This window comes from Heloderma suspectum, chromosome 2 (genome assembly GCF_057233095.1).
Source record: "Heloderma suspectum isolate Gila_16-S chromosome 2, 16-S_ref, whole genome shotgun sequence".
In the NCBI taxonomy this organism is placed as follows: Eukaryota; Metazoa; Chordata; class Lepidosauria; order Squamata; family Helodermatidae; genus Heloderma; species Heloderma suspectum.
Genome location: NC_139459.1, coordinates 93,987,286 through 94,013,409, shown reverse-complemented (window position 1 = coordinate 94,013,409; position 26,124 = coordinate 93,987,286). Strand labels below are relative to the sequence as shown.

The 26,124-nt window shown below is 44.0% G+C and overlaps 1 protein-coding gene across 1 annotated transcript in view; it reads right to left on the bottom strand.

Annotated features, from left to right (window-relative positions):
* Positions 1-408: 408 nt before the first annotated feature.
* SLC28A3 (solute carrier family 28 member 3) overlaps positions 409-26,124 on the bottom strand; it is a 75,639-nt gene continuing 49,923 nt past the window's right edge. The window contains exons 12-18 of the mRNA XM_084834188.1: positions 22,447-22,577; positions 21,126-21,294; positions 17,122-17,319; positions 10,104-10,185; positions 8,971-9,069; positions 6,517-6,631; positions 409-3,516 (exon numbers count right to left, since the gene is read on the bottom strand). Coding sequence (XP_084690314.1) covers positions 3,399-3,516; positions 6,517-6,631; positions 8,971-9,069; positions 10,104-10,185; positions 17,122-17,319; positions 21,126-21,294; positions 22,447-22,577 — 912 coding nt within the window. The 3' untranslated portion in view covers positions 409-3,398. The remainder of the gene's footprint in view (positions 3,517-6,516; positions 6,632-8,970; positions 9,070-10,103; positions 10,186-17,121; positions 17,320-21,125; positions 21,295-22,446; positions 22,578-26,124) is intronic.

Here is a 26,124-nt window from a genome sequence, read left to right as displayed (position 1 = left end):
GCCCAGAGTGGCTGGGTGACCAGCCAGATGGGCGATTAATAAATTTAATAATAAATAAATAAAAATAAATAAATAAATAAAAGGGATTAGAAAAAATCCGGGAGGGTAAATCAATCAGATCCTTCTGAGAAGCCCACAAGTAGGATATGAGGATAATGGCTACTAGTCATGACAGCTGTATACTACCTCCAAGATCAGAGGCAGCATGTCTCTGAATACCATTTTCTTGGGGACAACAGCAGAAAAGGTTATCATCCTCATGGAAAAAAGGATGGGGGAGGAGGTGGGCCTTTGGCCTGATCCAGCAGGTCTCTTCTTATGTATGTTATGTAGTGGCACAGATTAGCATTTGTCTTTACCAACGACACAACCAACAATGCTATATGTACCAGGGAAAGAACTGTGCATGCAGAGAAAAGGTTATTTTTATTACTACATTTAAAAACATGCCAGTCAAAATTATCGCTCCCATTAACATGTTTCTCTTGCTGTATGAATGATGTTAAATGTGACCTGGGAAAATGTTTACAAGCATAAAAAGACCATTTCCAATATTCTTGTGACAGATGACTTTGTTCAATTCAAGAATTGGACAGAGTTCTACAACAACACAGAATATCTTTATTAAGAAAAGGATCAAACTAATTTTACTGCCTCTTGACAATTTAAACGTATTAACAGTTTTCATTCTATGCACTAACAATTTTTTTAAAAAAATCTCCTAAAAAAGTTATACCAAACATTCAATTATTCTGGGCCTTTCTTGGCAGCCAACTTACTGACCTGGTTCACACATAATGCTAATCTATGCTTTATTTAACCCATGGGATATTGAATTCTGGGTTGTCATGATTTGTGAACTCAGCCACGCTAACAAACCATGGTTTGTAACCAAGAACAACCCAGAAAGTGAACCCATGGTTTGTTGTTAGGTTGTGAACTCTGGATTGTTTAAACCATGGGTTGTCATTACATGTGAACCCAGAACTGTGAGTTGTTCATGGATTGTTTCACCAGGCTACAGTGGTGGCAAGCAAGAATGGTAAAAAACAAAACAAACTGAGCCGCTCTTCATGCCAGTACTACAGCGCCACAAAGGCAGGGAGCGGGCAAAGCAGGAGAGGAACAAACAATCCAGAGACTGAGAAAACAAAGCATGGCTTGTTCAACTGTCTGCCAGACAAACCCTGGGTAGAACAACAAACCATAACTTAATTATGGGTTAGCATTATGTGAGAACCAGGTCATAGTGTCAGAAAGTAACTGCTTCCCATTTCTTTACACACTGTCCGCACAGCTTTCCTTGTGGTTGTGCTTCCATTGCTTAAAATAGCAATATGTCATCACTAGGATTCTTCTTGCAGAGCGCATATTCAGTTCCATTGCAATTGCTGTGTCAGGGCCAAACTATTCATTACATGGAGTTCTGTTACCATATCATGTTCTTCTGTCTGTTTAAATTATTATTATTCAATAAGAAGCAGGTGCTGAAAAATCTAATCAGGATTGGGGGAAGGCTGGATGGGGAGTCGGTGCTTAACCCTTCCTCTGCCAAAACTGCCCTTCTAAACAGCTTTTTCACCCTTGGGGTTGGCAATTTGGTGAGGATAAACTGCCAGCAGCAAAGCGGGTTAAACAACTCACTCACCCTGTCTCTGCTCCTGACTGCAGTCTCCAGCATCTGCATTTGATAAGAACAACGTGTACTGTGTAGCTTGGCCTTCAGAATGTGATTCCATAAGTGTCATGAATAATCCTTGTTGGTTGTTTGGTGTGATGTGGCTGGTGGGAAAAGCCACAAAGTCAGCTGCCATCTTGTGGCCCCTTTTTTCAATCCTGCCTAAACCATATGAAGTTATTCAGGCATAAAGTTATTCCACACTGCAAAAACCTCCAATGGGAAGTGAAACAGATAGAAAGTCTCAAGGAAGTCTTAATATAGATATATTTATATTGTGAAATAGGTCCCAGTGGAGTGCTTATGTTTTCTGATTCCACCAATAGCAGTAATACACCATGTTTCTTAACTATGTTAATTAACCACATGGAATACATACAAGCCTCGTTGATCTTGCAAACTGTTGTTGTAAGATCTGTCCCTGTATTTATGCAATTCTATATTATGATGCATTTCTTGTCCAGGTAATAATATAGCAGCAGATGTTTGCATTGTTAACCACCATTGCTCTTGCACTCAGTTCAGTAAAGACTCTTACCATTTGACAGCAGTTGATGACACCAGCATCAAAAATGGTTGTGTATATGTGCCCTTCCATTAATTTCTAACAATGAGCAGTATCCAATACTGCTGACACACTAGCAGAACCTAATGCCAGTGCACTGGGAACGTAGCAGTCCTTGAAGCAATCCAAAATGAGCAGAAACACTTGTTTCTGGAAGAGTGCAGATCAGCAGAGCTTGCAGAAGGGAGTTCTACTGACTAGTCCTGTGCTGGAAATGAGCATTTCAGCTCATTTCCAGGGTTACTTTTAGAATTGCTAATTCCCCATTTCACAAGTGGTGAGTCCCACAGGTGTAATGAAACCAGTGGAGGCAAAGTGTCCATATTGGATACTGGCCAGTGTTTCTGCGTTTTAAAAAAATGCAATCTGTTCTACATTTCAAAAACTCTTTCTTCACTAGTTGACTTTAAAAAATAACTGTTTTGGTCAAGCGGAATTTCTTTCCTGGATTGCCACCTGGATGCAAAATCTCAAGGTTCCAGAAATGTTCAACACAGGGGGGGAAAAAACTTAAATGGATTCTATCTGATTTGGCACCAAAATAAAAGTCAGAATTTTAAAAAACGCTCGATACCCTCTACTTCCATGTATTCATTAGGTCACGTCTAGGTTTTGGGGATAAATAATACAAAGCTAATTCCAAAGTAGATCTCTTAATACATGTAATGACAAAACAACAATTATATTATTTAAAAGCTGAGAACAAGTAAGACTGTAAACATTATCATACTTACTTAGAAGTAAGTCCCATTGAAATAAATGGGGCATAGTTCCAAGTAGATGTACTTAGGACCATATTTAGGTAATTTTATCTCAATAGAGCAGAACTTTTGGAGTGCCCCACAGTGAGAGAGAGAGATTTGGAATGGTTTAAAATAAATATTTGAAACACACTTAAAATGTTTTAATATGTCCTAACCATGGCCAGTTCTTTATATGAGGATGCAAGTGCGCATGAACAGATATGGAACATGGATACTTACCCAATAAGTTCAATGAAACTGGAGGACTTACATAGTTGTCAATCTAGTTTAAGTTGAAAACAAAGTATGTCCTCTCTACAGCAGCAAGGTGACTTCTCCGCTGTTCAATTTTCCTACCAATCCACCAGCGAGGTAAAGTCCTGTGCATGTCTCTTATATAAAGTTCCCTAGTTTATGGGAATGTAGGGATCCAGCTACAGTTAATTGTGGGATGGTCCAGAAGTTTACAACATCCTGCCAAGGTCCTTGAGTTGTTTGTTTTTAAGAAGATCTCTGTGGAACTGTTTGCACTGATGGAGAAGGGGAACAAAGTTTTAATAATATAATCTAAGTAGTTTAGAACACATTAATTTTGCATCAGATCTAAGGCTTTCCAACCTGAGCCGAAGCAGAATGATCACAGGGTTTAGAAACAGTCACTATAAAAACTGTTTTAAGAGTCAGGGTTCTTCCCCCCATGTTGTTTATTATTCTCACAAACTATAATAATGACATTTGGCGTGTATCAAATATTCTTTAAACTTCAGAGTGTCTATTTATCACTAGACGTTTGCAGCCAAATATCTAGCAGGATAGTTAAAATAAATCTTAAAGTTAGCCTCTTAGTTTCCTTAGGGTGTGTACTAAAGTACATAAGTGGTAAACACCCAGGGTGGATCTGCCCTCATCCCTTTTGGACAGACATGCAACGTTCCACAGAGAATCAAATGCAGGACTAGGTTGCTCTTTGTTTCCAGCAGAAGCTGGCTGCACAAAGTGCTGATTGACTGGCTCTTGTGACAGTCAAAAAGCCATTCCCTGGAACAGTGGTTCAAGTTTAAAGCCACACTCACAATAAAAAGGTAAAGGTGTCCCCAACCAGTCGTGTCCGACTCTAGGGTGTGGTGCTCATCCCCGTTTCTAAGCCGAAGAGCCAGCGCTGTCCGAAGACGCTTCCGTGGTCATGAGGCCGGCATGACTGAACACCGAGGTGCACGGAACGCTGTTACTTTTCCCGCCAAAGCGGTACCTATTTATCTACTTGCAATTTCTTGCTTTCAAACTGCTAGGTTGGCAGAAGCTGGGACTGAAGACGGGAGCTCACTCCGTCACGCAGCACTCGGGTTTCGAACTGTTGACCTGCCAAGCTTCCAGTCTGCAGTTCAGCGTCTAAACCACTAAGCCACCGCGGCCCCCACACTCACAATAGACTGGCTTTAAAAAGGCAACCAAATAAATGTTTAACTGGATAAATATGCTAGGCCCTAGACTTTTTTTGTGTGTGTAGGCAAAGCTGAAAATCTACCCAAAGCACGGAGGACTGAAAATCAGTGCTGGACTTAGAATCAAGTATTATGTTTGCCATAAAAGGACAGAAGGTCATGGAAAGCAGAGGTTGCAGTGAAGCAGAAAAAACTGCATGACCTTCTGTATGTCTGTGCACAGCACCCTTACTTTCTAGGCCTTTTCCCTGTCCAGTTTCCCACCACTTAGCCATCTTGCACAGAACGTTTGTCTCACCCATCCTCCACCTTTCTAACAGCTCTTGGCTCTTCTTAACCCCAGGTCCTGATGTGTGTGAGTGTTTAGAAAATCAGAATATTTATTTATTTATAACTTATACCCTGCCTTTAGGACAATACCCTCACAATACAGCTTCCTGCAGCAGATAAAAAGACTGGAAGAGGAGTAACACACCTTTGGTTAGTCTTTCTTCTGCCAGTGCTTGGGCTGAAGCAACCTTCTGCCCCTTTAGGGACAACACAGCATAGGGACGGGGTATGGGGCGTGTAGCTATCTTTGGCCACCTGAGGTTTGGGGTAGGGTGGGGGCAATGCTCACTCTGCCCCCGCTGCTGGTGGGAGGCCACCTCATCCAGACTCAATCTGATCCCATTCCCCAGGCAAATATTTATGAAAATTTGGGGGTGAGAGAGGAAAAGGCAACAGGCAGCCAGGTTTTAAACCCATTTGACTAATGTATAACAATAGAATGTAAGCTAGAATTTGGACTGTGTTAGCTGAGCAAGGAGCATTTAGGCTAGTGGATCATCTAAAGGGACATTTTTGTAAACTGGCCATTACAAAAGCTCTACTAAAGATCAGTTCACTTAACTGTTGGGAGCATGGCTAGCAGCGTGAATCCCCATTTGTGCTCCTGATGGAAACACACTTTGCTAAAAGCACTCCATGTGCCTCAGCATTGGAATTCTGTGTGTATTGTAGCAAAGCAGTTGTCTGAGCATTGCCATCAGAAGTCACAATTTAAGCATGCCCTTGCTCAGTCCAACAGTTTGTGCCCGTAGTAGGCCACTCGTATATTTGCTTGAGACTAGGTATAGCAGAATGGTAGACATTATAGACAAATATTTAGCCAGTGGGATGCATGCCCCTAGCATTTAGATCAGCCTTCCCCAATCTGGTGCCCTTCAGCTGTGTTGGACTACAGCCCCCATCATCCCTAGCCAGCACTGGCCATGCTAGCTGCAGATGATGGGAGTTGCAGTCAAATACCACTGGAGGGTACCAGGTTGGGGAGGCTGATTTAGGCCAATGGGGAAAATCCTTTGAGTGTGCACTGCAGGAGCTTAGTTGTGCTTTAATACTCCTGCTTTAATTGGGGTAACTTTGCTTGGATTTGGGGCATTTGGCTGAAAAGGCTATAACATTGTATTGCAGAGGTACATGGAACAGAACTGGTTGGATTAGCCTATGGTGCCATTTCTCAACAACTCTGTTCCTGACTGTGGATCCTTAAGACTTTTCAAAGTGTGGCTATTAAGCAGCAAGTGACTGAAATGTATTTCAAAGGGATGGATCATTATGGCATCATTAATGAGTAAAATGTAACTTCAGTAATGAAGAACCCTGCAGCCACAAGAAGAGAAAAAATAGTAATTAATTATTGGCATGTGTATATGTAGCTGGAATAGGGGGACATGGATGGAGACAAACCTCAATTACTTCAGAATTCTAGAGTGAATAGTAAACAACAGTTTAACCAGCAATCTGCATGAACTCCTGCTGCATTAATCTCTATTCCTTATTTTCATAAAAGTCGTGCATTATTCTTGTCACAAAAATCACCAAATCAGCCTTCCTCAACCTGGTGTCCTCAAGATGTGTTGGACTACAACCCCCATCACCCCAGCCAGCATGGCTAGGGATGATGGGAGTTGTACTGCAACATATCTCAAAGATACTGGGTTGGGGAAGGCTGACATACAGCATTCCTGTAATATATAGGACCGATAATGTGACTTCACATGTGATCTATGTGAACTGAGAGTCTGCTCTGGTATAATTAATTACCTGTTAAAGAGGTCTGAGCAGCATGTAAATATTTCTGTGCTATTTGTAGTCATGTTGAAGCTGTTGAAGTTTTCAAGTAAAGCAGTGCATGGAACTTCTGCAACAGATAATATTCCTGAAAATAAAGCAGAAAGACCACCTGTACCGTATGTCTAGGTTATGGTGCCAAACTCATAAAAATGTCTTGTACAACTGCTCATTTCAATTTTTTTCACAGCTTCATTTGATTTATTTTGATGTGAGTATGAGAAGGGATGAAATAATATGGACTGCAGATGGGGTGTGCCACTGCCAGGTTCAGGTTTTTGAGGGCCCATGGGCAAGATGTCCGCAGTGGGCCCCCTTCATCAGTGAGTCCACCTCCTCCCTACCATTGCAACTAGCTGTTGTTGCTTCTTTTCCTCTTTCTCATCATTGCCACCACTTGCTTGCTTGACAAGCAGAGAGCCAGTGAGCAAGTAGGCCATGGCATCTACTGCTTCTCCTTTTCATCACCACTGCTGACTGGGCCAGAGTGAGAGGCAGGTGAATAAGCAGGCTGCAATGGTAAAGACAGGGAGCAACTCCAGGGGGTCCATGTCAGTGGATCCTTGCTGGGGTATAGGGCCTTGGAAGACCATGTGCACCCTGTGGGCTGGGGTCTGTGGGCAAAGTGCTTTTGAGAACTCATCCTAGGGACAGTGCATGAACATTGACCAGGTCTGCATGATCATCGCAGCCCACTGTGGCTTATTTAAGACACAGTGTTTTGTGGTGCATGCTGCAGTGCGTGCTGGCTGCCCTTTTGAATGTTCAAGCCATGGCGGGCGGTTGTCGTAGCTTATTGTGTTGTGTGAACCCAGTGAGGGCGGCTTATGTGAGGGTCCAACAACCTACACATAACCATAAAGCAGCCCATGGGTTATGCAAGATTGTTTAACCCTCGCATAAGCCACCCTTGCCAGGTTCATGTCACAGAGATCTGGTTTGCACGATCACCACAGCGCACCAATTAAGCTATGATGAGCCAAGGTGCCTGTGGGCACTAATTGCCTTTTCAAGCTACAGCCATGGCTTGTCATATTGTCTGAACCCAGGCAGCAGGGGTTGTTTGAGGGTTAAACAAATCCCAAATGATCCATGGCTTACTGTAGGGTTATTTGAAGTTGTTTAACCTTCAAACAGCTCCTGCCAACAGGTTCAGATGACACAACAAACCATAGCAACATCCAACTGGAGGTTGAAAATTCAAACTGGCTACCTGCATGCACTTCAACTTGTGGCTTAAATAAGCCACAATTGGCTGTGGCAATCATCAGAACTGGCCCATTCTGTCCTCACAGAAGGTTCCTATACCTGAGTTTTGGTGATTCCCTCCTTCTCCCTGTGCTATAGCCCACCTCATTCAGCGGGATCTCTTAGATTTTGGGGGGAGAGGACAAGGTGGGAAAGTCACCCTTCAGCCATCCCCTTCTACTGGTGCTTCTCTGGATGCAAACCACAATTTCTGGAACAAGCTTGGAAGCTTTTTAGAGAGTTCAGGGAGCTTTGGGGAGAAGCACATTCCACCAATCCCCTTCTTCCAGTGTTTCCCTGGATCTATGCCATTATGTTTGTCTTCATCCTGAGTTAAGTAATGATTTCTTATTTATCCAGTCAGAACCAAATCATGCCATCATTAAGGCATGATCTAGAGCTTTTCTATACGAGGCTGTTAATCTGCTATATCTACTTTTTGTTTTATTGCAGAATTGAGCTCCAAGTGCTACACAAGGAGTGTTTCCTTTCCTGCTTTTCTGCTACATAACCTCTAGGTGGCACTGTGGTATAGTGGAATAGCACCAATACACAAGAAGAAATAGTGCTTTCTTTCGCTTTACCATTAAATACTGCACTTTCCCTGCTTTAAGAAAACTGCAACTTCTGGTTAGACACAGAAGTGAAACTGGAAGGCTATGACATTTTCTAAAGAACCCATAAATAACTGTGAGTAGGGAATGATGAGTGTACAATAAATGCCTCATGTAGAAAAGCTCCTAGTCAAATTTAAGCACTTTTAAAGATTCCACTGATTTTAATGGGAGCATTAACCATCCATGTATGTGAAATAAAGGAGTTTCACCTTGGCTGCATCTCACCCTTAATTTCTATAAAACTTCCCTCTTCTCTCTGTTTTTAGACCATATGATGGAAGAAAATCAATATAAATATGATTAATCTTTTAATGTACTCCTTTCAAACAGATACATTCTCATCACTGGATACTATTGGCTAGCATAGTTCTTTAAAACTATTCATAAGAGATAAGGGAGAAATACTGTTTTCTCCCCCCTTTTTTAAAAAGTAACTATTTCATAAATCCTTGCAATGATATTTAGTGTGCTTCAAAAATGTCAAAGTACGGCACTAGTAGTCAAAGAACACAAATTGACAAACCAAAACACTGCCATCCTGTGGCATCTAAAGGTATAATACCTGCAATGCAAGCTGTCATGAAGCAGGCCACAGTGCCAGCAATCATGGCCCTGAGGGCCCCCCCTGCAATGTCTCTCTTCCTGGCTGGAGCCATGGATGCTGAGGAAAACATTTGAGGAAAACAATTCAGTGAGCAAGGTGTGATGTTGAGACAACCATTCCATGCTTTTCTAGCAATTCTGGTATTCTCTGGAGCAGTCCCAGCCCAGACTCAGGCTCTCTACACAAGATAGACTGGGTAAGGTAGTTAGGAATGTATGAGAAATTTGTTCCAGTTCATTTTAGACCAGAATTCACCCAGCCCACCCCTCCTGAACTCAACTGCGGACTTGAACACTATCTGAGGGCAAAGTCCACACATTTTGCGATTTGCGGACCAAAGTATGTGGTAAAATGCATACATTTGAAAAGTAGACATGAAAAAGTGCATGCTTTTGAAAAATGCGCACAAAAAATGGCATCTGCTGGGGATATTTCCTCAACTTTGGAACTGTCTCAATGTTTCCCCTACCATTTGTCTGCATTGAGACGGATACAACTATGTGTCAACAGTGGAGGCTTACTTCCCTTAGGGAGCAATCCTATGGATGTTTAGACGGAAAAAATCCTACAGTTCCCAGTATTTCACAGCCAGCCATGTTGGCTGGGGAATGCTGGGAGTTGTAGGAATTTCTTTCTGTCTAAACATGCATAGGATTGCATCTTTACAGAGCAAACTGGAATCTTCCAGTAGCTAGTTAGGCCAGCTGTAGGACAGCATTGCCTTCATGGTATGACAAGGGCTACTCGGGCCAGATTGATGTGTGCTTCTGGATCATCGGGAGTTGACAAACTTTGTCTGGCCTTGGTAGCTAGTAAAAACTGGTGATTTCCATGATCTTGCCTTTCCTCAAGGAAGATGAGGGGGTGGGGTGGGGTCTTGTCTCTGACATCACACCGAGCTACAGAGATTCTTGGTGTGCCTCTGTCATGCAACACAAAATCAGAGGCTACTGCCCACCTTCCCACCATCTCTATGTGTGGAAGAAGAGCATTGCTTATCATGTACCACAGCAGAAGGGCTTTTTTTTGCAGGGGGGGGGGTTATATTTCTTCAAAACAATGCTCCACACAAGAAGTATACATGTTCTTACTCAGTGCTCCGATTACCAGTCCCAAAGAACCAACGTTTGCAAATCCACAGAGGGCATAAGTGGCAATCATTTCCGATCGGATCTAAAATTCAAGCAAATGAAAACATCTTACTCAATTACATTAACTTAACATTTAAAACAGCATAATCTAGTTAAATAGGATTTAACAGCTACTTGCTAACATGGACCAAATTTACAATTAGTGCATCCTTTATATCAGGGCTGCAGAACCTCCGGCCCATGGGCCATATCTGGCCTGTGGAGCCTCTAGGAGATCCTCTAGACGGTTGGGCTTAGGTTCTAAGCCTCTGGAGGAATCCCTTCAGAGGGCATCCCCTGCTGTTATCTTCACTCATAGATCATAAATGTAGGATGGCGGTATTTGCCTGCACTGGGGAGAGTAACCACTCTCCTTGGCAAGGGCTAGGTCCCACCACCTGACTCTGCTTCACCTGCCTGCCTTCCTTCCCAGAACAGAGAAAGGAGACGGGTCAGGCAAAGCAGGCTGAGTCCCCTTCACCCCTCTGTTTGAGAAGCAAATGGGACACAGATGCTTCTGCTTTGCCAGCCCTGCTTCCTTCCCCCAATGAGGGAAGGGGACTGGGCAGATGAAGATGGGGCAAAGCTGGCCTAGTCCCTGTTGCTTCTCCATTGTCTAGCTGGGAAAGCCCATATGCTGTAAAGCCTGGCTGCCTGGGCCAGGGAGCAAATGTTGTCAGGTGGGCATGGCCAATTCCCACTGATGTCACAGGTGTGGCCAGGCCACCTGACATCATTAGGGCCTGCAGAGGGCTGGGAGGGGGATCATCCAGGCCCCCCACCCAAAACTGGTTCTACACCTCTGCTTTATATACATGTGGAGATGAAACGGAGAAATGACAGTCACAAAATCCAATTTCATCTCTGGACCTAACCATTGACAAGGCAGTTTCTTTGTTGTGGCTAGGATTCCCAGTGTATAGCTGAAGTCATGTTTGACAGATCTGGGTTCTTTAGCAGGTACCTGTAAGGTTTGAGGGCTAAGGGCCATTTCAGATATGAAAGAAGTCCTACACAGAAAACATTTCTAGGCAGAAAATTGCATGAAGTCCATGTGTAGATGGTCACATCTGATTGTGCACACACTGGGCCAATCTACATCATGTTCGCTAGTGCAAAGAAGTCGGTAGAATGTTGTGTTAAATTCAATTGCGCTAAAACGTGATTATTCATACTCACTCTGTTTCCCTGTTCCAGTACTTCATTGAATGCTCAAACATAGTTCACACTGTAGCGCTGTGCTCTTTTCCTGCTTTTAAAGAAGGCAGCTCACATTGGAGGGGCAGTAACTCTTCCTGTTTCTGCCGATTCCCCGCCTACCATCCCTCTCTTCCTCTATCCCTGTGTGTGTGTAGGAATGGCGCGAGTGTCCGTTTGGGGGTTGAAGCCCAGTGAGAAGTTGCTGGTTTGGCTCCCCCGGAACCAGTTGGCGGACCTGAGCTCTTGCCTGACTCGCGGCATGCTGAGTTGGGCAAGTGCTTGGGCACCCGCTCTTTCAGCAAGGAGAGGGGAAGAAGGCAGTGCCTCTCATCTTCCCCCCATCATTGCTACAGCAGCAGTGGTGCAGGAGAGGCTGGTCATTTTCTGACAGTTTTCCTGGCCTTACGGAAAACGACCACCTTGTCCCTTGCCACCACTGCTGTAGCAGGTGGGGGTGGAGGGAAGAAGGAGGCACCTATCCTCTTCTCCCCCCCCCACACCTGCTGGAGCCCAGGGCAAGAGGCTGGGGGGTGGCTGCCCAGGCCCTTTCCCCCCGTGCCGGCCCTTGACAACCGGCGTGAGGAAGAGGGGCAGCGGTGGCTCCCCAGTGCTTAGGTTTGGGGGGGGGGTCTGCTTGCATCTTCGAAGCTTCGAAGCTTCAAAGACTGCCCTGTTTTTGTCTGCCGATTTCTGATCATGATATGATGTTAATATTGTCTACAGACATTTTTACTGATGTTAGTCCATGAACAGTGATGACTGTCTGCCTGGGTGTGTGTGTGTGTGTCTTTCCATTCAGGACAGGGAGCTATGAGCATGGAGGGGACTGTAAAAAAAATTATGGTTGCCAGGGCTTGCTCGGGCAAGTGTGCAGAGAAATCGGGCTGGAAAAGCTACGATTCTTCGAAGGTTCAAAGATGATTCCTTAATTTTTTTTTTTAAAAAGCCAAAGTAGGGGATAGAAGGAGGTAAAAGTTGGCGATAAAACTCCAAGTGCTGAGGAAGCGATGCTATCAGTAGCTGGAAGACCGCATGGGGCTGTTGAGAGCTGTGATTGGACAGGAGGGAAATACAAACATCACCATATAAGGACAGGCATGGGAGGAAAACTCCACGCCCATATATGGTAACGAAAGCAGAAAAGCAGAACACATGAATGAAATCTACTCGGAAATCATGGAATATCAGGGTAATGAAAGCATGAAATTGCAGTTCCAAAACAAAACAGTGAGAGAGTCATGTGAAACGAGGGGAACAAAAACTCATCGGAAACGTAAAAAAAAATGTGAGTGTAGATCAGCCCACTGTTTTGTCTGTGCATATGCAGATGACAATCTGCATATGGGGTTCACAATATTTCCTACATTTGTCATGTCTGAAACAGCCCTTAAACAGACTGGGGAAAGCCATAAAGAAACAAAAATGGGTTGAGAGAGGCCTTGCTTCCCACAGTATACACATTGTTTGTTCCACTGTCACCTGTGACAGTATTTCATACAATATCCTGCCAACTCTATTCCCCAGAAGCAAAAGTGAGATGAGTGTGCAGCACACTACAATGAGTACACTGCCTTCTTGCAAGTCCCCTTCAATTTTCTGGCAAAAAACTATAGTTAGTCTTGAGCTTTAGACACACACATCATTTCTGAGCTCAATTCAAACTGTTGGTGTTGTCCCTTAAAGCCCTAAACAGCTTAGGACCAGAGTATCTAAAGGCACATCTCCTCCCGCATGTACCTGCTTGGACCCCTAGGTCACCTTCAGGGGACCTCCTCTGGGTGCCCCACCAAACGAAGCTAGCTGGGTGGCTGCAAGAGAGAGGGCCTTCTCAGTGGTGGCTTCCCACTTACGGGATAAACTCTCCAGTGAGGTTCACCTGGCACCTATGTTGTTATCTTTTTCAGCCTGCTGGTGGCAGGCAAAGATCTTTTTCTACCAGGCATTTTAGAGACTTGGTTCTAAGTTATTATGGGTGGTTTATCGATTCCTGTACTCTTCCTTGTTTACAATATTGTATTTTATTCTTTTAAATATTTGAATTGTATTTTATATTTAAATTGTGTTTTAAAATGGCATTTTAATTTTTTTAACTGGTTGTAATGTGCCCAGAGAACATTAGTTATTGGGCAGATTAGAAATGTACTCTCTCTCTCTCTGTCAACTAATTTTGTAGTTATACTGCACAGCCAATATAACTTTGGCTAAACGGCTAAAATATTCAGCCATTTCATAAAATGCCTGAAGAAAGCAGGCCATCAACCAGACACAAATTGTACAATTGCATTATTTTCCCCGCTTCAAAACTTCATGCAGCTTTCTCTGCTGCCAACTTTACAATGTCAGTAGCAATGCTACCTTCTTCCAAGTGAATTCATCTGATATTAAAATAGACTATCCTAGTTCAAGGCAAGAGATGCCACTATGAGCAAATCTTCACTTCTCCTGCCTGCTGTTCCCTGCTCGCAATGAAATCATCTTAGTGCTTCAGTTGATTAGATGCTCATTTGTGCCCCCTCATGTTTTAAATAAGCAATTTGTAGATATTTGTTGTCGCTCCATGCATACACAGACAAAAGGGTTTCAAGGCCTCATTCAGTTTATTTTTTCCTGGAAATGTCTGAAAGACAGGAAGCTTCATTGTTGCAGGTTGCGGGGGTGGATATATAGCTGCATACTCTCATAGATATACTTGTACTTAGTTTTTATTGGAGGGCTCCAAGAAAAACATTGCATTAACATTGAATGTTCCAACTTCTTTTGACACCATGCCATCATTTTCATGCTGAAAACTAGTTCTGGAGTGGAATTACCAAACCAGGCAATAGCTTATAGTACCTGACATCAACGTTAGGAAGCTCCAGAAGACACAAGTTCGAGTGTGAGCACAACCACTGGGAAAGAGAAGGATTTCCCTAATTTTGCCCCAACTTGGTCTGACTTCTAAGGCTAACCCATGGAAGCTTTTTAGTGTGCCAAGAAGTGGGCCAAAGATATCCAGGCTGCTTTTTGCTCCTTGTAATGATATTGTCCAAGAACTTCATCATAATGACAGAGCATCGTTTCAACTTGTTCTTGGTGAAACAGTGGGAGGGTTCATACATCACATTAAGCCACTGTTCAAGAGAAACTTTTATAGTTTACAAGCAGTGTGCTTGCACATGCTGCCTAACTGTTCCCACTGCAAGTGGGGGCAGCTAAACAAACCACATACCTTCTGTCCATGGTTTGTTTATTATGATGTGCAAACCAGGAACTCTGGCTTGACTCTGTCCCGACAAGCCAGGGGAATAACTCAAGAACAAACCATGGGTTATTTATCTGGCTTGTCAGGAGAGGGGCAAGCCAGAATTTCTGGGTTTGCACATTATGCTAAACAAGCTGCAGATGGAAGGTCCACAGTTTGTTTATTGTTCCCACGCAAGCGGGAGCCATCAGGCAGCACACACATGCATGCTCATAAATGATAAACCAAGATTCCCACAGAACTCTGGCTTATTATGATGTACAAACTTGCTCAGTGAGATGACCAATTCAACATCAACAAAATGGCAGCCTAGATAACTACAACCCACTTCCTGATACTCCAAGATGATAATATGAAGGAACACCTAGTTGGGATTCAGTCTGAGATGGTTCAGTCTGTAATAAAATACTGTATTTTTAGTCAGGAAATCCTAATATTCAGGACTCTCATAGTGTGAGATGCTCCCTAGGAAGAAAAGTTTATTAGCAGTAGAGAAACAAAAAGTCCTCTGTAGCTGTCTTCAGAGCTTTAGAAGGTCAAGGGGTTGTATGTAAATCTACTCTGAAGAGATTTCTTGAGCTCCCTCCTTACTCAGGGTGCCACTAGTTCTGGCAATGGTGGGATGTTTTCCTGATCAAAATCCCCCTCCCACCAGCTGCAAGGGAAAAGATGCCAGATCCACATATATTTTCCTGCAGGAGGAAAAACAACTTTGAGGACGGTTGATTTTGAGAGGGAGAATGACCCATGCAGAAAATGTGAAGCATCCCTTTACCTCCTCCCACTTCTCCAATCAAATTCAAAGCTCCCCCCCTACTCTCCACAGCATTAAAGTAGAAACAAAATCTGTTGGGCGACATTCCATATGTCTCCCTTGTTCCATCTAGTTTGCGACAAGGCAGACATATTTTCTGTTTCTCCTTGACTTAGGAAGGGTCTCTAATTTGAGAACCCACACTTGATTTAATGCTTTTTTATCTGTTTCTTTATTTATTAATGGTATATTTAATCTGCCCAATAAGCTGGGAGGATTACATTTAGTTAAAAGACTAAAATACCATACAAACCATTAAAATATAAAATGCAATACAAATATTTAAAAGAATAAAATAAAATACAATAATTTGTACAAAGTATGTCCTATCATGGCAGACTTCTCAATGTGGTGGCCTCCAGATGTGTTCCACTGCAGCTCCCATTATTACCAGTGGATGTCCCACAATGGATAGCCATGCTATCTGGGAATTATGGGTGTTGTATTCCAACAGATATGGAGGGCACCAAGATGGGAAAAGCTATATTATGGTATGTGACAGGCTGAAACCCAGGCTCCCTGGTTTGGTTTCAGAGGCAGAGCTAGAAGAAATTCAGTCAAGACAGAGAGTGGGGGAGGAAATTCCTGAAGACTCCTCAGGAGTCAGGGATGAATCTTCCCAGGAGCTTATCAAACAGGAGGCCCAGGATCAGAGACCATCTCCCCCCTCCCCCCATCGGAACTCAACCTTTGTCGGAGGGGGAGAGAGGACCAGAATTGACAGATCCCAGAGTCTGACACAGGGTTAAGCAGGTGGAGTTGAGAGGAGGTGGGAGGCAGTCACATCAGAAGTTGGGTGAAAAGGACCCGCCCTGGAGGAGGAGTCCAGTAAAAGCCTGTCAGGCATGGTGGGAAACCGTTTATTTAGCGGATAGGCAACTGCCTTGCTCTGTTTAGCTAATTAGGCTTAGAGGACAGCTCCTAGCCTTCACAGATGTTACAGGTGCGAAGACGTGTTTTAACTGAATAAAGACTTTATGGATTGCACAGTGAGTCTCTGTTGCCTCACTATACAGTGGGAGGGCTTGAAATCCTGACAGTATGGGTCCCTTCCATTCAAATTTTTACAACCCCTTCCCACCCACTGAAGATGACACCTGTAACATCTTCAGAGAGGACTACTGTGAAGCCGCCAACCCAGACCTGAAAGTATCTCCTGCCTTCTCCAAGTTCCTGTCAGATGGGTAGGGAACTAAAACAATTTTCTTCCAACCATCCCTTGCTAAAATGGTTTCTGAAGAGCAAAAGGAATTAATATATTGGATCACATGCAACAAGACTTCCTCTCCTCTCCCCTCCCCTGCACCCCTCCAAATCTACTCCAGAGAGTCCCCCAACCTGCCAGAGCACATTATGAGGGCACGTGGTGGGCTTCAGGCAGGGGAGGGAATCCGTTCCACCAACAGTGTCCATTGGATACAACCCATGATGCTTATTTTTGATTTCTCTCCTTCCTACCTACTTCTTTTTCTCTCCTTCTGCTCCCTGTTGCTAAATAAGAAATTATGCAGCAAAGGTCAGATTGAGTGCTGTGAGGTAACAGGATTAAATGGATATTAGAAAAATATTCACTTTAATAACTGAGGTGTCACAACTGTAATAACACACATCTGGTAAACGTGGTTTCTAATTCACAGATCAGTTTTATCTGGCATGCCTCTCCTGGAGACTATGAGGGAGCTGGGTCTAAATGAAACCAAGAATTGTACAAGGATACTCACACTCAAGAATTGTTTCACACCATTGATGTACAGTTTCTCTCCTGCCTTCCTCTGCTTGATCAGTTTTGAAAGTTCTTCATAAGCCACAAATTCATTGAAGAATGTCTTATAACCTAGAAGTCCACCGACAATAAAACTGTCTTCCCAGTCTACTCCCATCATGAAAGAAAATGGCATGAAGACATAGGCACAAATGTTCTATAGGAAACACAAAAAAGAGGTGAGATGTAAAGCTTGTTGACCACATATTGGCATTTCTCTGGACAATTTTGGGGAGCAATGAACAAGAGCTGTGATATTTCATTTCATTTATTACATTTCTATACTGCCTGATAGCCAAAGCTCTCTGGGCAGTTTACAAAGATTAAAACCCTAAAAAATACAATATAATAAAATAATATAAAATGTATCATACAAAAATATAATGATTTTTAAACTATCAACAGTAAATCCCAGACCCATTAAAAATATTATCATATGCTGTCAAAATGTCTGGAAGTAGATCATGATATGTCTAGGGATCTGTCCTGCTCAGCTGAGGCTTTGTAGACAACCATCAAAGGAAGGGCTGTATCCACCAATCTAACCTCAAGGTTAAATGGTCCATTCATGATGGTCACTAGGTTTCAGTCAAGAAATTCTGACCTCAATAAAATGTATTCCTTCCCATCAATGCAACTGTGTCTTCCAGGCACTCCTGAGGGACCAGGAATTTTACAAAGCTGAACCAGGAAGCTGAACACTGCCCTAAGGGGGTAGATAATAGAGGTTTGTGAAATTATAAATAATGTGGAGAGAATGAATAATGAGAAGTTATTCTCTCTGAACACTAGGTGCAGCGTCATCCAATCAAGTTGATTGGCATGTGGGGCAAACTAGACATTCAGTGGAGATCCAGGTCTGGAAACCTGAACTGATCTATAAAATGGTGGGAGAGGGCACAATTTAGAGCAGCCTTCCCCCAACCTGGTGCCCTCTGGATGTTTTGGACTAAAACTCCCAGCATCCCTGACCATTGGCCATGCCAGCAGGGGTGATGGGAGTTGATGTCCAAAACATCTGGAGGGCACCAATCTGGGGAAGGCTGATTTAGAGGGGGAAAGGAGCAAGTTGAGAGGGATGCTTATTTTCTCCCAGGCACTCCTATCCAAGTACTCCTATCCTATCATGCAACCATGGCAAAGATTCAGCCAGGGGAAAGTGGCAGGTTGAGGGGAGCCTCCTATGCCCTCAAGAGAACTGGTGGTGGGAAGCATCCCTTCCTGCCATCCCCATCCACTATCCAAATTGTACACTCCCTCACTGCTTTTCAGCAGGTTCAGCAGAGTTTCCCGGACTCATGTCTGCAGTCTAGTTGAGCCCTTCAGGACAAACCAAAGGAAATCCTTCTCGACATATGGCAGAATTCATTTCTGGAATTCATTGCGACATAGAATGCAATGGCAAGCACTGCCTACCTGTGCTGTTATTTCTGCAGCTCTAGAACACTCACTGTACGTGTCATGTGTAAATAAACAGATGATTACAAATATCCCTCAAGTCTCCAGCGCTTTCACCTTCAAAGGGTACTTATAGACATGGAGATCTTGAAAGCTTGCACATTTTTGGATTTTGGAATTTATCTGGTAATGGCTATGCTGAACTTTCCACTGGTCAGGGAATGGAATGATGAAACAATACAAATGATTAAAGCTAGCAAGGAGAGTGAATAGGAGGAAAAACCCATATATTAATTACTCACTCTTCTGTCTACATCCTACCATGTTTTGCAACATCCTTCTCTTGCATGTGATAGATGTCTGGGTATATAAATTTCATCTTTTAAGGTCACGACAAAGTATATTTATTCCCATATTGCATTTTAATCAAAGCTGAACTGATTTCATGTTTCTGTGCTATTGTGGAAATCCAGTTTTCAGGAAATAACCTTACAAAAAAAATTAAAAGAGGCACTTTGGCCACTCTGAGCTACACACTGAATACTGTACATAAAATGGAGCCTTGAAGTTCCATGAAAGAGAAGATACAGTTTTCTTGGCAAACTATCCAGACCAGCTGTTTCCCCATTGTTTATTGCATTAATAGCCTCTTTATCAAGTGCTTTTTAAAAAATAAGTTATCCCTTTGTATCTTGATAGGTGAAGCATCAGTAGATAGTTAAGGGATCCATTAAGCTTTTTTCTAACTGCATCAAGAAGGCCGCCATTTCCAAAGGATGTATCTGCACAGATTGTCATAATTTTCTTCTACGCTTAAAGTGCCTGGCTTTTTACTCTTTTACTGAATGGAAGTGCTCCTCTTGCGGTTGCTGTGTTTTAAAAGTATTCACGATGTTTCCCTAGTGATTTGCCCTTTCCACAATGCATTGCATTAAGCGGCAGTGCTGATACAAGGAGAGTAAAGCTCTACTTTGGAGAAGCTTTCATATTAGGTTCACACACACCCAAACAATATGCAAAATAATTGGCCTAATCCAGGCATAGGCATCACGCTGTCCACAGGCTCCAATGTACCCCCGGACCTCTTTCTTGGTGCCCACCAAGGTGCCCTACCTGGCCCACTATTTTTTTATTTTATTTTATTTTAACACACCATGTTTTCTTATTGGCTGCTACGATCACTTTTCAGCAAAATGAGGGCCTCCAGCTGCTGCCACCTTCACTTTCCATGAATGCCTCTGGCCTACATGATGGGGCTCAAAGGCATTCTGAGGAAATGAAGACAGCATGTGGCTGCAGTCTGATGCTTTCCTCTGCAGTGTGCCCAGCCACCAAGAAAAAGAAGTGGGGGGGGGGAGAAAAATGGTGAAAACTCTGCATTCAAAGAAGTTGTTTGGTGTGTTATGGCTCAGACTCCACTCCATCTTGTACATTGTTGTTTGGGCAGGTTACTTGTCCTTTGTGTTAGCCACACCTCCGATGGCAACCATTTTGTGTTGTTGCCCATGAATGTTTCTCAAATTGCCAAATGTGCCCATGGGCCCAAAAACCTTGCCTACCCCTGGCCTAATCTGTCCAGAGTTAATTCTTGGCCCTTTTATTTTAGAAGTGCTGGAGTCCTTTGGCCATGTTTCACTGATACTTGTTTGTTGTTGCTCTGTAGGCCTCTCTGATGATGGTACACAATTGCCCAGTTCTTGGAAACTTCTTTCCCTGCCCTCCCCCCCCCCTTTATATATGATGACTCTCTGCCCATGGTGGATGTGTTTGCTTGTTTATATGACACCATCAACGAGCATGGTGTTTTATGGAGCAATGAACAAAACGCCTAGTTTTCACTACAGTCATAAAGCTTTGTCCAGGCTGTACCACTTCAGTCTGCATGATGGAGGTTGGGTTCATAGGGAGGCGGGGGGAATTCCTATATACAGAAAACTAGCATGTCAGGAAGAAGGGTTCTAACCTAGCCTTCTCTCCAACATGCTTGTTTGTCTATGTGCAAGTGGCATTTCTTTGTATTTAGGAGCATTTGGTCATCTGAGCATTCCCCATATGCAGTCTGAAGTGGTAAAGCCCAGGCAAAGCTTTACCACTTCAACTAAGCCAAAAAGATAGCTCCCTGCGTCAATGCATTTATAGTGTAAAATTTGAAACAGGCAAATGTAACAGAGGAAGGGGAGGAAGAGGGAGGCAAGAGTAACCACAGAAGAACAAGGGTTCAGTTCAGTTGCACATATTTATGGGATGAGGACTAACAGGTTAAGCTAAAAACTTCACAGAAGAGGTGGATTTCCCTCTTTCTGATTAAAATTGCTCCCTCCACCCCAACTCTGAGCTGCTTTTGCCTTGTTAGGGAAAACTTCTGTTTACACAGATTGTACATGTCAGTTCCTTCTAACAGTTTGCGGGAGAGGATGTGTGTGTGTGTGAGGGTGTATGTGTGTGTGGGATGATGTATGTGTGTGTAACAGGGTGTGTGTGGGTGTGTGTATAACAGGGTGTGTGTGTGTGTGTGTGTGTGTGTGTGTGAAATCATGCCTTAGCTAAACGTTTATAGGCCAGTACCTCAAAGCTCAACTTTGGGTAGTCAAACATGTTCCCCAGCCAAGCCAGGGCTGCATTAAAGAAAGCCAGCAAAGCTAGGAAGGCAATCAGGTTTGCAGCAATGTTCATCACCAGGGAGATGGAGGCAGAAGCACCTTGGCTGGCTGCTTCCAACAGGTTTTTGGAGTCTCTTCACCGAGAAAACAAGAGCAAAATATGCACATTACTGTGATATCTCCACATTTAAAAGAACAAGTCTAGCAAATATATATTTCTATAATGACAGAAAACAGTCATTTTAAATTATCAGGAGGATCACCAACCAGAAAAATATCAGATCCAATACTTAACATTGTTAATAGTACTTAGCATTTATATAGATTTTTGTGAGTGTTAAAAACACCTAATGTACATTTTCTCAGGTCAAAACAACACAAGATGCAGGAGATTAGGTGGAGTGGCGTTGCTGTCTTAAGCAGCTGATTGCGGGTGTCATGAAAGGCAGCAGCATTAGTTGTTTAATAACAGAAGAACCACTGCCCTAGGATCACCTGGGGAGTGTGTGGCTAAGTGGGAGATTTGAAGTTGAACTTCCCAGTTCTCACTCCAAGCCACTATACTGCACTACACCAGTTCCAGTCTAGTGTTTAGTTCTTAGGGTGTCAGAGTTATGAGCTTTAATTTTTCTTCTTTTTTACCAATGCTCTGTGATTTTAATAGCTGTGTGACAGTCAGAAGTTCAACAGGTCCCATTTTTTCTGGTATAGAAGCATGGTGAAACGCATGCATCTTTTCCCTGCCGTTCAGGTGTCATAGGCACTGAGCCTTCACTGGCGAAGTGGTGATAACCTTAGAGTTGCACTGGAGCAGGGCACAGAAGGCCCTTTCCAAGATGACTATGGGATCATAGGAATGTATGATAGGAACAGCAGTTTATGGAGTATCTCTGTCATCCATATCAAAGTAAACATTGATATGGATAACAGATCTACCATACAGTGTTCTATGCCCTTACGTTACCCAGAAATGACTGCTCATCTGTGACACTAGGGAGAAATAGATGGACACAGTCAGCTGGGGAAGTTTATGTGAATAGGTACTTCAATGCTCACCATGTATGATGCTGCCCAAGTCAGCTTAAGGTGAACTTGTACAGTTTTTCTACTCTTCATTTATGAAGCTATTATCAGAAACAAGTGGAGGGTTCGTTTAATGCCCATTAAACCTGATTGTTTACAGGCATTTATTTAATGCTGACCAGTATAACAACTGAGCATCTGTTTATATGGCTTTTCTCAGTTCTGGCTAAGCCTTGTCATCATGCAGGTATAGATTTTCTTACCCCTTTTCCAGTTTTGTATCCTGTTGTAAAGTTATCTGGGGACGCTCAGTCTCAGGCCAAAAGAGTTTGGCAATAGCCAATGCTGCTGGTGCTGACATCACAGAAGCAGTTAATAAGTGGGAAGCTGAAACCTGAAATGTCAAAATGCAAAAAGATAACACTTCACTTTGGGCATAAGATGCTGAGAATCATTCCTGCGCAAGTCTTCGTGCAGACTTCCTCAACCTGATGACCTCCAGATGTGTTTGACTACAACTGCCATCATCGACTGCCAGCATGACTGTTAGTCCAACACATTTGGAGGACACCAACTTGGAACTGGAAAGACTGCCCTAGTGAAATAAACACATTGAAACATATAAGCTAGTATTTTATTTATTATTTACATTTATAGCTCACCCTTCACCTCACAGTCCCAGGGAAGGGTACATACATATCAATAAAACAATATAAAACAGCTCAAATCCACTATTAAAAACTCAGTCCACAAGACACCTGCACTGCAGGGAGAAAATGAAATGGTCATCTACTTCCAAAGGCCTGGGGAAAGAGGTGCATCTTGACTTGCCAACAAAATGCTGACAAAGAAGGTACCAGATACACCTCAGAGAGGAGCCAATTCTCACTTTTCTCAATAGCGCGAACAATGAAGAGCAACAATGTTGTGGAGGTATAGAAATGAAATGAAATAATGCATACATTATAGAGGGGTATAGACTAGGGTTTTGTGAGTGAGAAAGGCAGATCCTGAATACAGCAAGAAGTCTAGGAGGATTCTGGAAATCATATATATCAATATTGATCTCAATTCTCCCAGTGCAGGTCCTTATGTAGCCCAAACTGCACCACTCACACATGTTAGACAAAGAGACTCCATAACCGGTTGGCGCCTCAGTTATGTAGAAGCCCGAGTGGCGGGAAAAATGTGGGCGGAGCAAGAAGGGAACCATACTGACGCGCTCATGACTAACGGCTTGGTAAGCTGGTGTACTGGCTGTTTATTGGCTATTGGCTTGGTAAGCTGATGTGCTGACTGTTTCATTGGTTACTGGCGAGAACAATAGAAGTAATAAGGTATAAAAGGTTTTTGCACACGTGCTTCGGGGTCCAGACTGCTCTGCACCCGTTTTGCAAAACGATCAATAAAATAGTGTTGGATCCACTGCTGCCTTCCTGGCATCCTTTCTTTCTTTCAACCAGAAGCAAGAACTTTTTATCTAACAATTTGGTGCCGTGACTCGGATCCTGCTTCGGGGCGCGTCCCCTTCGCACTGAGCCGAGGGGCCGCGGAGGAGGAGTGGCCACAGGCGGTTGTTTTACACTGCCTTCTCCTCACGTCGTCGTCGGCGGAGGTGCTTGGGGACCAACGCCAGAGGGAGAGGGAGACGTGATCACCCCTTTTTAGCACTGGCAGTGGATTAATAGGCAGCTGGACGTGGCTGTGGGCAGGACAGAGGAGGCCTTGGGGTAAGTGAAACAACTTACTTTAGGGGACACACGCGGGACGGTGGTTCATTTGTAATTGTGTGAGACGCCTACGGGCGAAGCGAGTGAGGAGGCCCGATCTGCATTTCCTTGTCTCGGCGACGGGCTGAGTCAGAGGAGGGCGAAGCACGAGATTTGTTGAGTGAAATCCCACCGTCATGGGCGGGTCCCAATCCAGGCCCTCGGAAGAGTCCCATACGCCCTTAGAGTGTTGTTTGCGCAACTGGTCACATTTCAAACAAGATTATGGAACTAAAATGACAAAGGATCGCCTTGTCTTTCTTTGTGCCTGGGAATGGCCAGTATTAGAACCCAAATGGCCACCCGAGGGGTCTTTTGACCCAACCCTGGTATCTGCTGTGCGTATAGTAGTAACACAGAGGGGAAGTTGGGACCAGTTTCCCTATATTGATTCATGGGCAACTTGCGTGCCCCTCGGCGGCAGGCCCGCCCCGTGGGTAGTTAAATGTATGTCCTTGGCCCTCCCTGTGATAACTGGAAAAAAATTGATGAGGAAAGAGACACCTAAGGTGGTAGTTACGGCCCCCGAGGATCCATTACTTCCTCCTCCCTATGGGACAGCTGTCGCGGGGGGACCACGCCTGCCCCAGCCTCCATTTCCTGCAAGGGAGCCTGCCCAAGAGTTGCAATCATTAAAAATTCCCGAGATGGACCCCCCCCCGTGAGCCAAGGTCCGGCCCTGGGTCTATGACTGAGTTCGAGGACACTCTCCAAGATCGTTTGGACGCCCTCGAGAAAAATTTCAAAGAGATGAGGGGTGCTTGGGGGCCTCGAACTCAGGAAGAGGCACCTGATAAAGAGGGGGAAACCAAAGGAGGGCCTAATTACAATTTATGAAAGGACCCTCAGCCACCAGTAAAATTAACTTTCCCTATTAGAGAGGTCCCCAATCCTACCACCCAACACCCTCAGGGGACAATGTTTGTTTACGTCCCCTTTACGACGTCTGATCTGTACAATTGAAAACAGTTCAATCCTCCCTTTGAGGAGGACCCTGGCCCATTGTTGTCCTTAATGGAAAATGTGAGGCTCACACACAATCCTACCTGGGACGACACACAGATGTTGTTGAACACTTGTTTCCTTAGTCAGAAACCGACTATTCTTGCGGGGGCGCGAACTAGATTTAGAGAGGAGAACCCCCAGGTGACTGAAGAGCGGGTGGCAGAGGTTTTGCCCATTGGGAGGCCTGACTGGGGAGTGGCCACGGCAGCGCAAAGGCAATTACATGCCGAATACTTTCGGCTTGTCTTGGCGGGCATGAAACAGGCCGCTCGAAGGGCCCCCAATCTGCAAAAGGTTTTGACGTTAAAACAGGACAAAAGCGAACCCCCCGCCGTTTTCCTCCAAAGGCTGAGAGAAGCCTTTGCTAAATATACTGACATCGACCTGAACGACCCAAATAACCTACGAATTCTCACAACGCAGTTTGTAGGAAATAGCTGCCAAGATATTAGAAAGAAGTTACAAAAAGTCGAAGGAGGACTGGCGGCTGATTTGGGAGTCCTGATTGAGGTAGCCCAGAAAGTTTATGAAAGACGAGAGGAGGAGGAGGAGAAAGAAAAAGATAAGAGGCAAGCAAAACTACTTGCTGCCATTCTCAGACCAGAAAAAGGAGGGATTAAGAAGGGTGGTGGAAAGGGGAACAGAAAAGGGCCTCCCTTAGGAAAAAATCAGTGCACTTTTTGTAGAAAGATTGGACACTGGAAGCAAGATTGTGAAGCCCTAAAACAGAAAGAGAAAGAAAGCAAGGGGGAAGAACAAAGAGTGTCGTATGAACAAGAAAGAGATTAAGACAGACCAGGGCCCGGCCCCCTCTTGGCCGTCTCCGAGGCAAGACGGGACCCCATGGTCAAAATTAAAGTTGGGCCCGCTCCTACAATGCCCTTGTAGACACAGGGGCTGCCTTGTTCATACTCCCCTTGAACAAGCCACCAACGGGAAGTGGGGGAACTACCACCATAATGGGGGTCGAGGGAAGGGCAACGCGAGTGCCCCTCTCTCGTCCTTTGTTTACTAAAGTTAGAGAAACACACCTAGAGCACGCGTTTGTCTGTACCCCCTCCTGTCCGGTAGCATTGTTAGGGAGGGACTTATTGCCTAAGCTCCAAATTAAGATCACTTTCACCCCTGATAGAAGAATAGAAGTACCGCTCCCCAAGCAACAGAGCA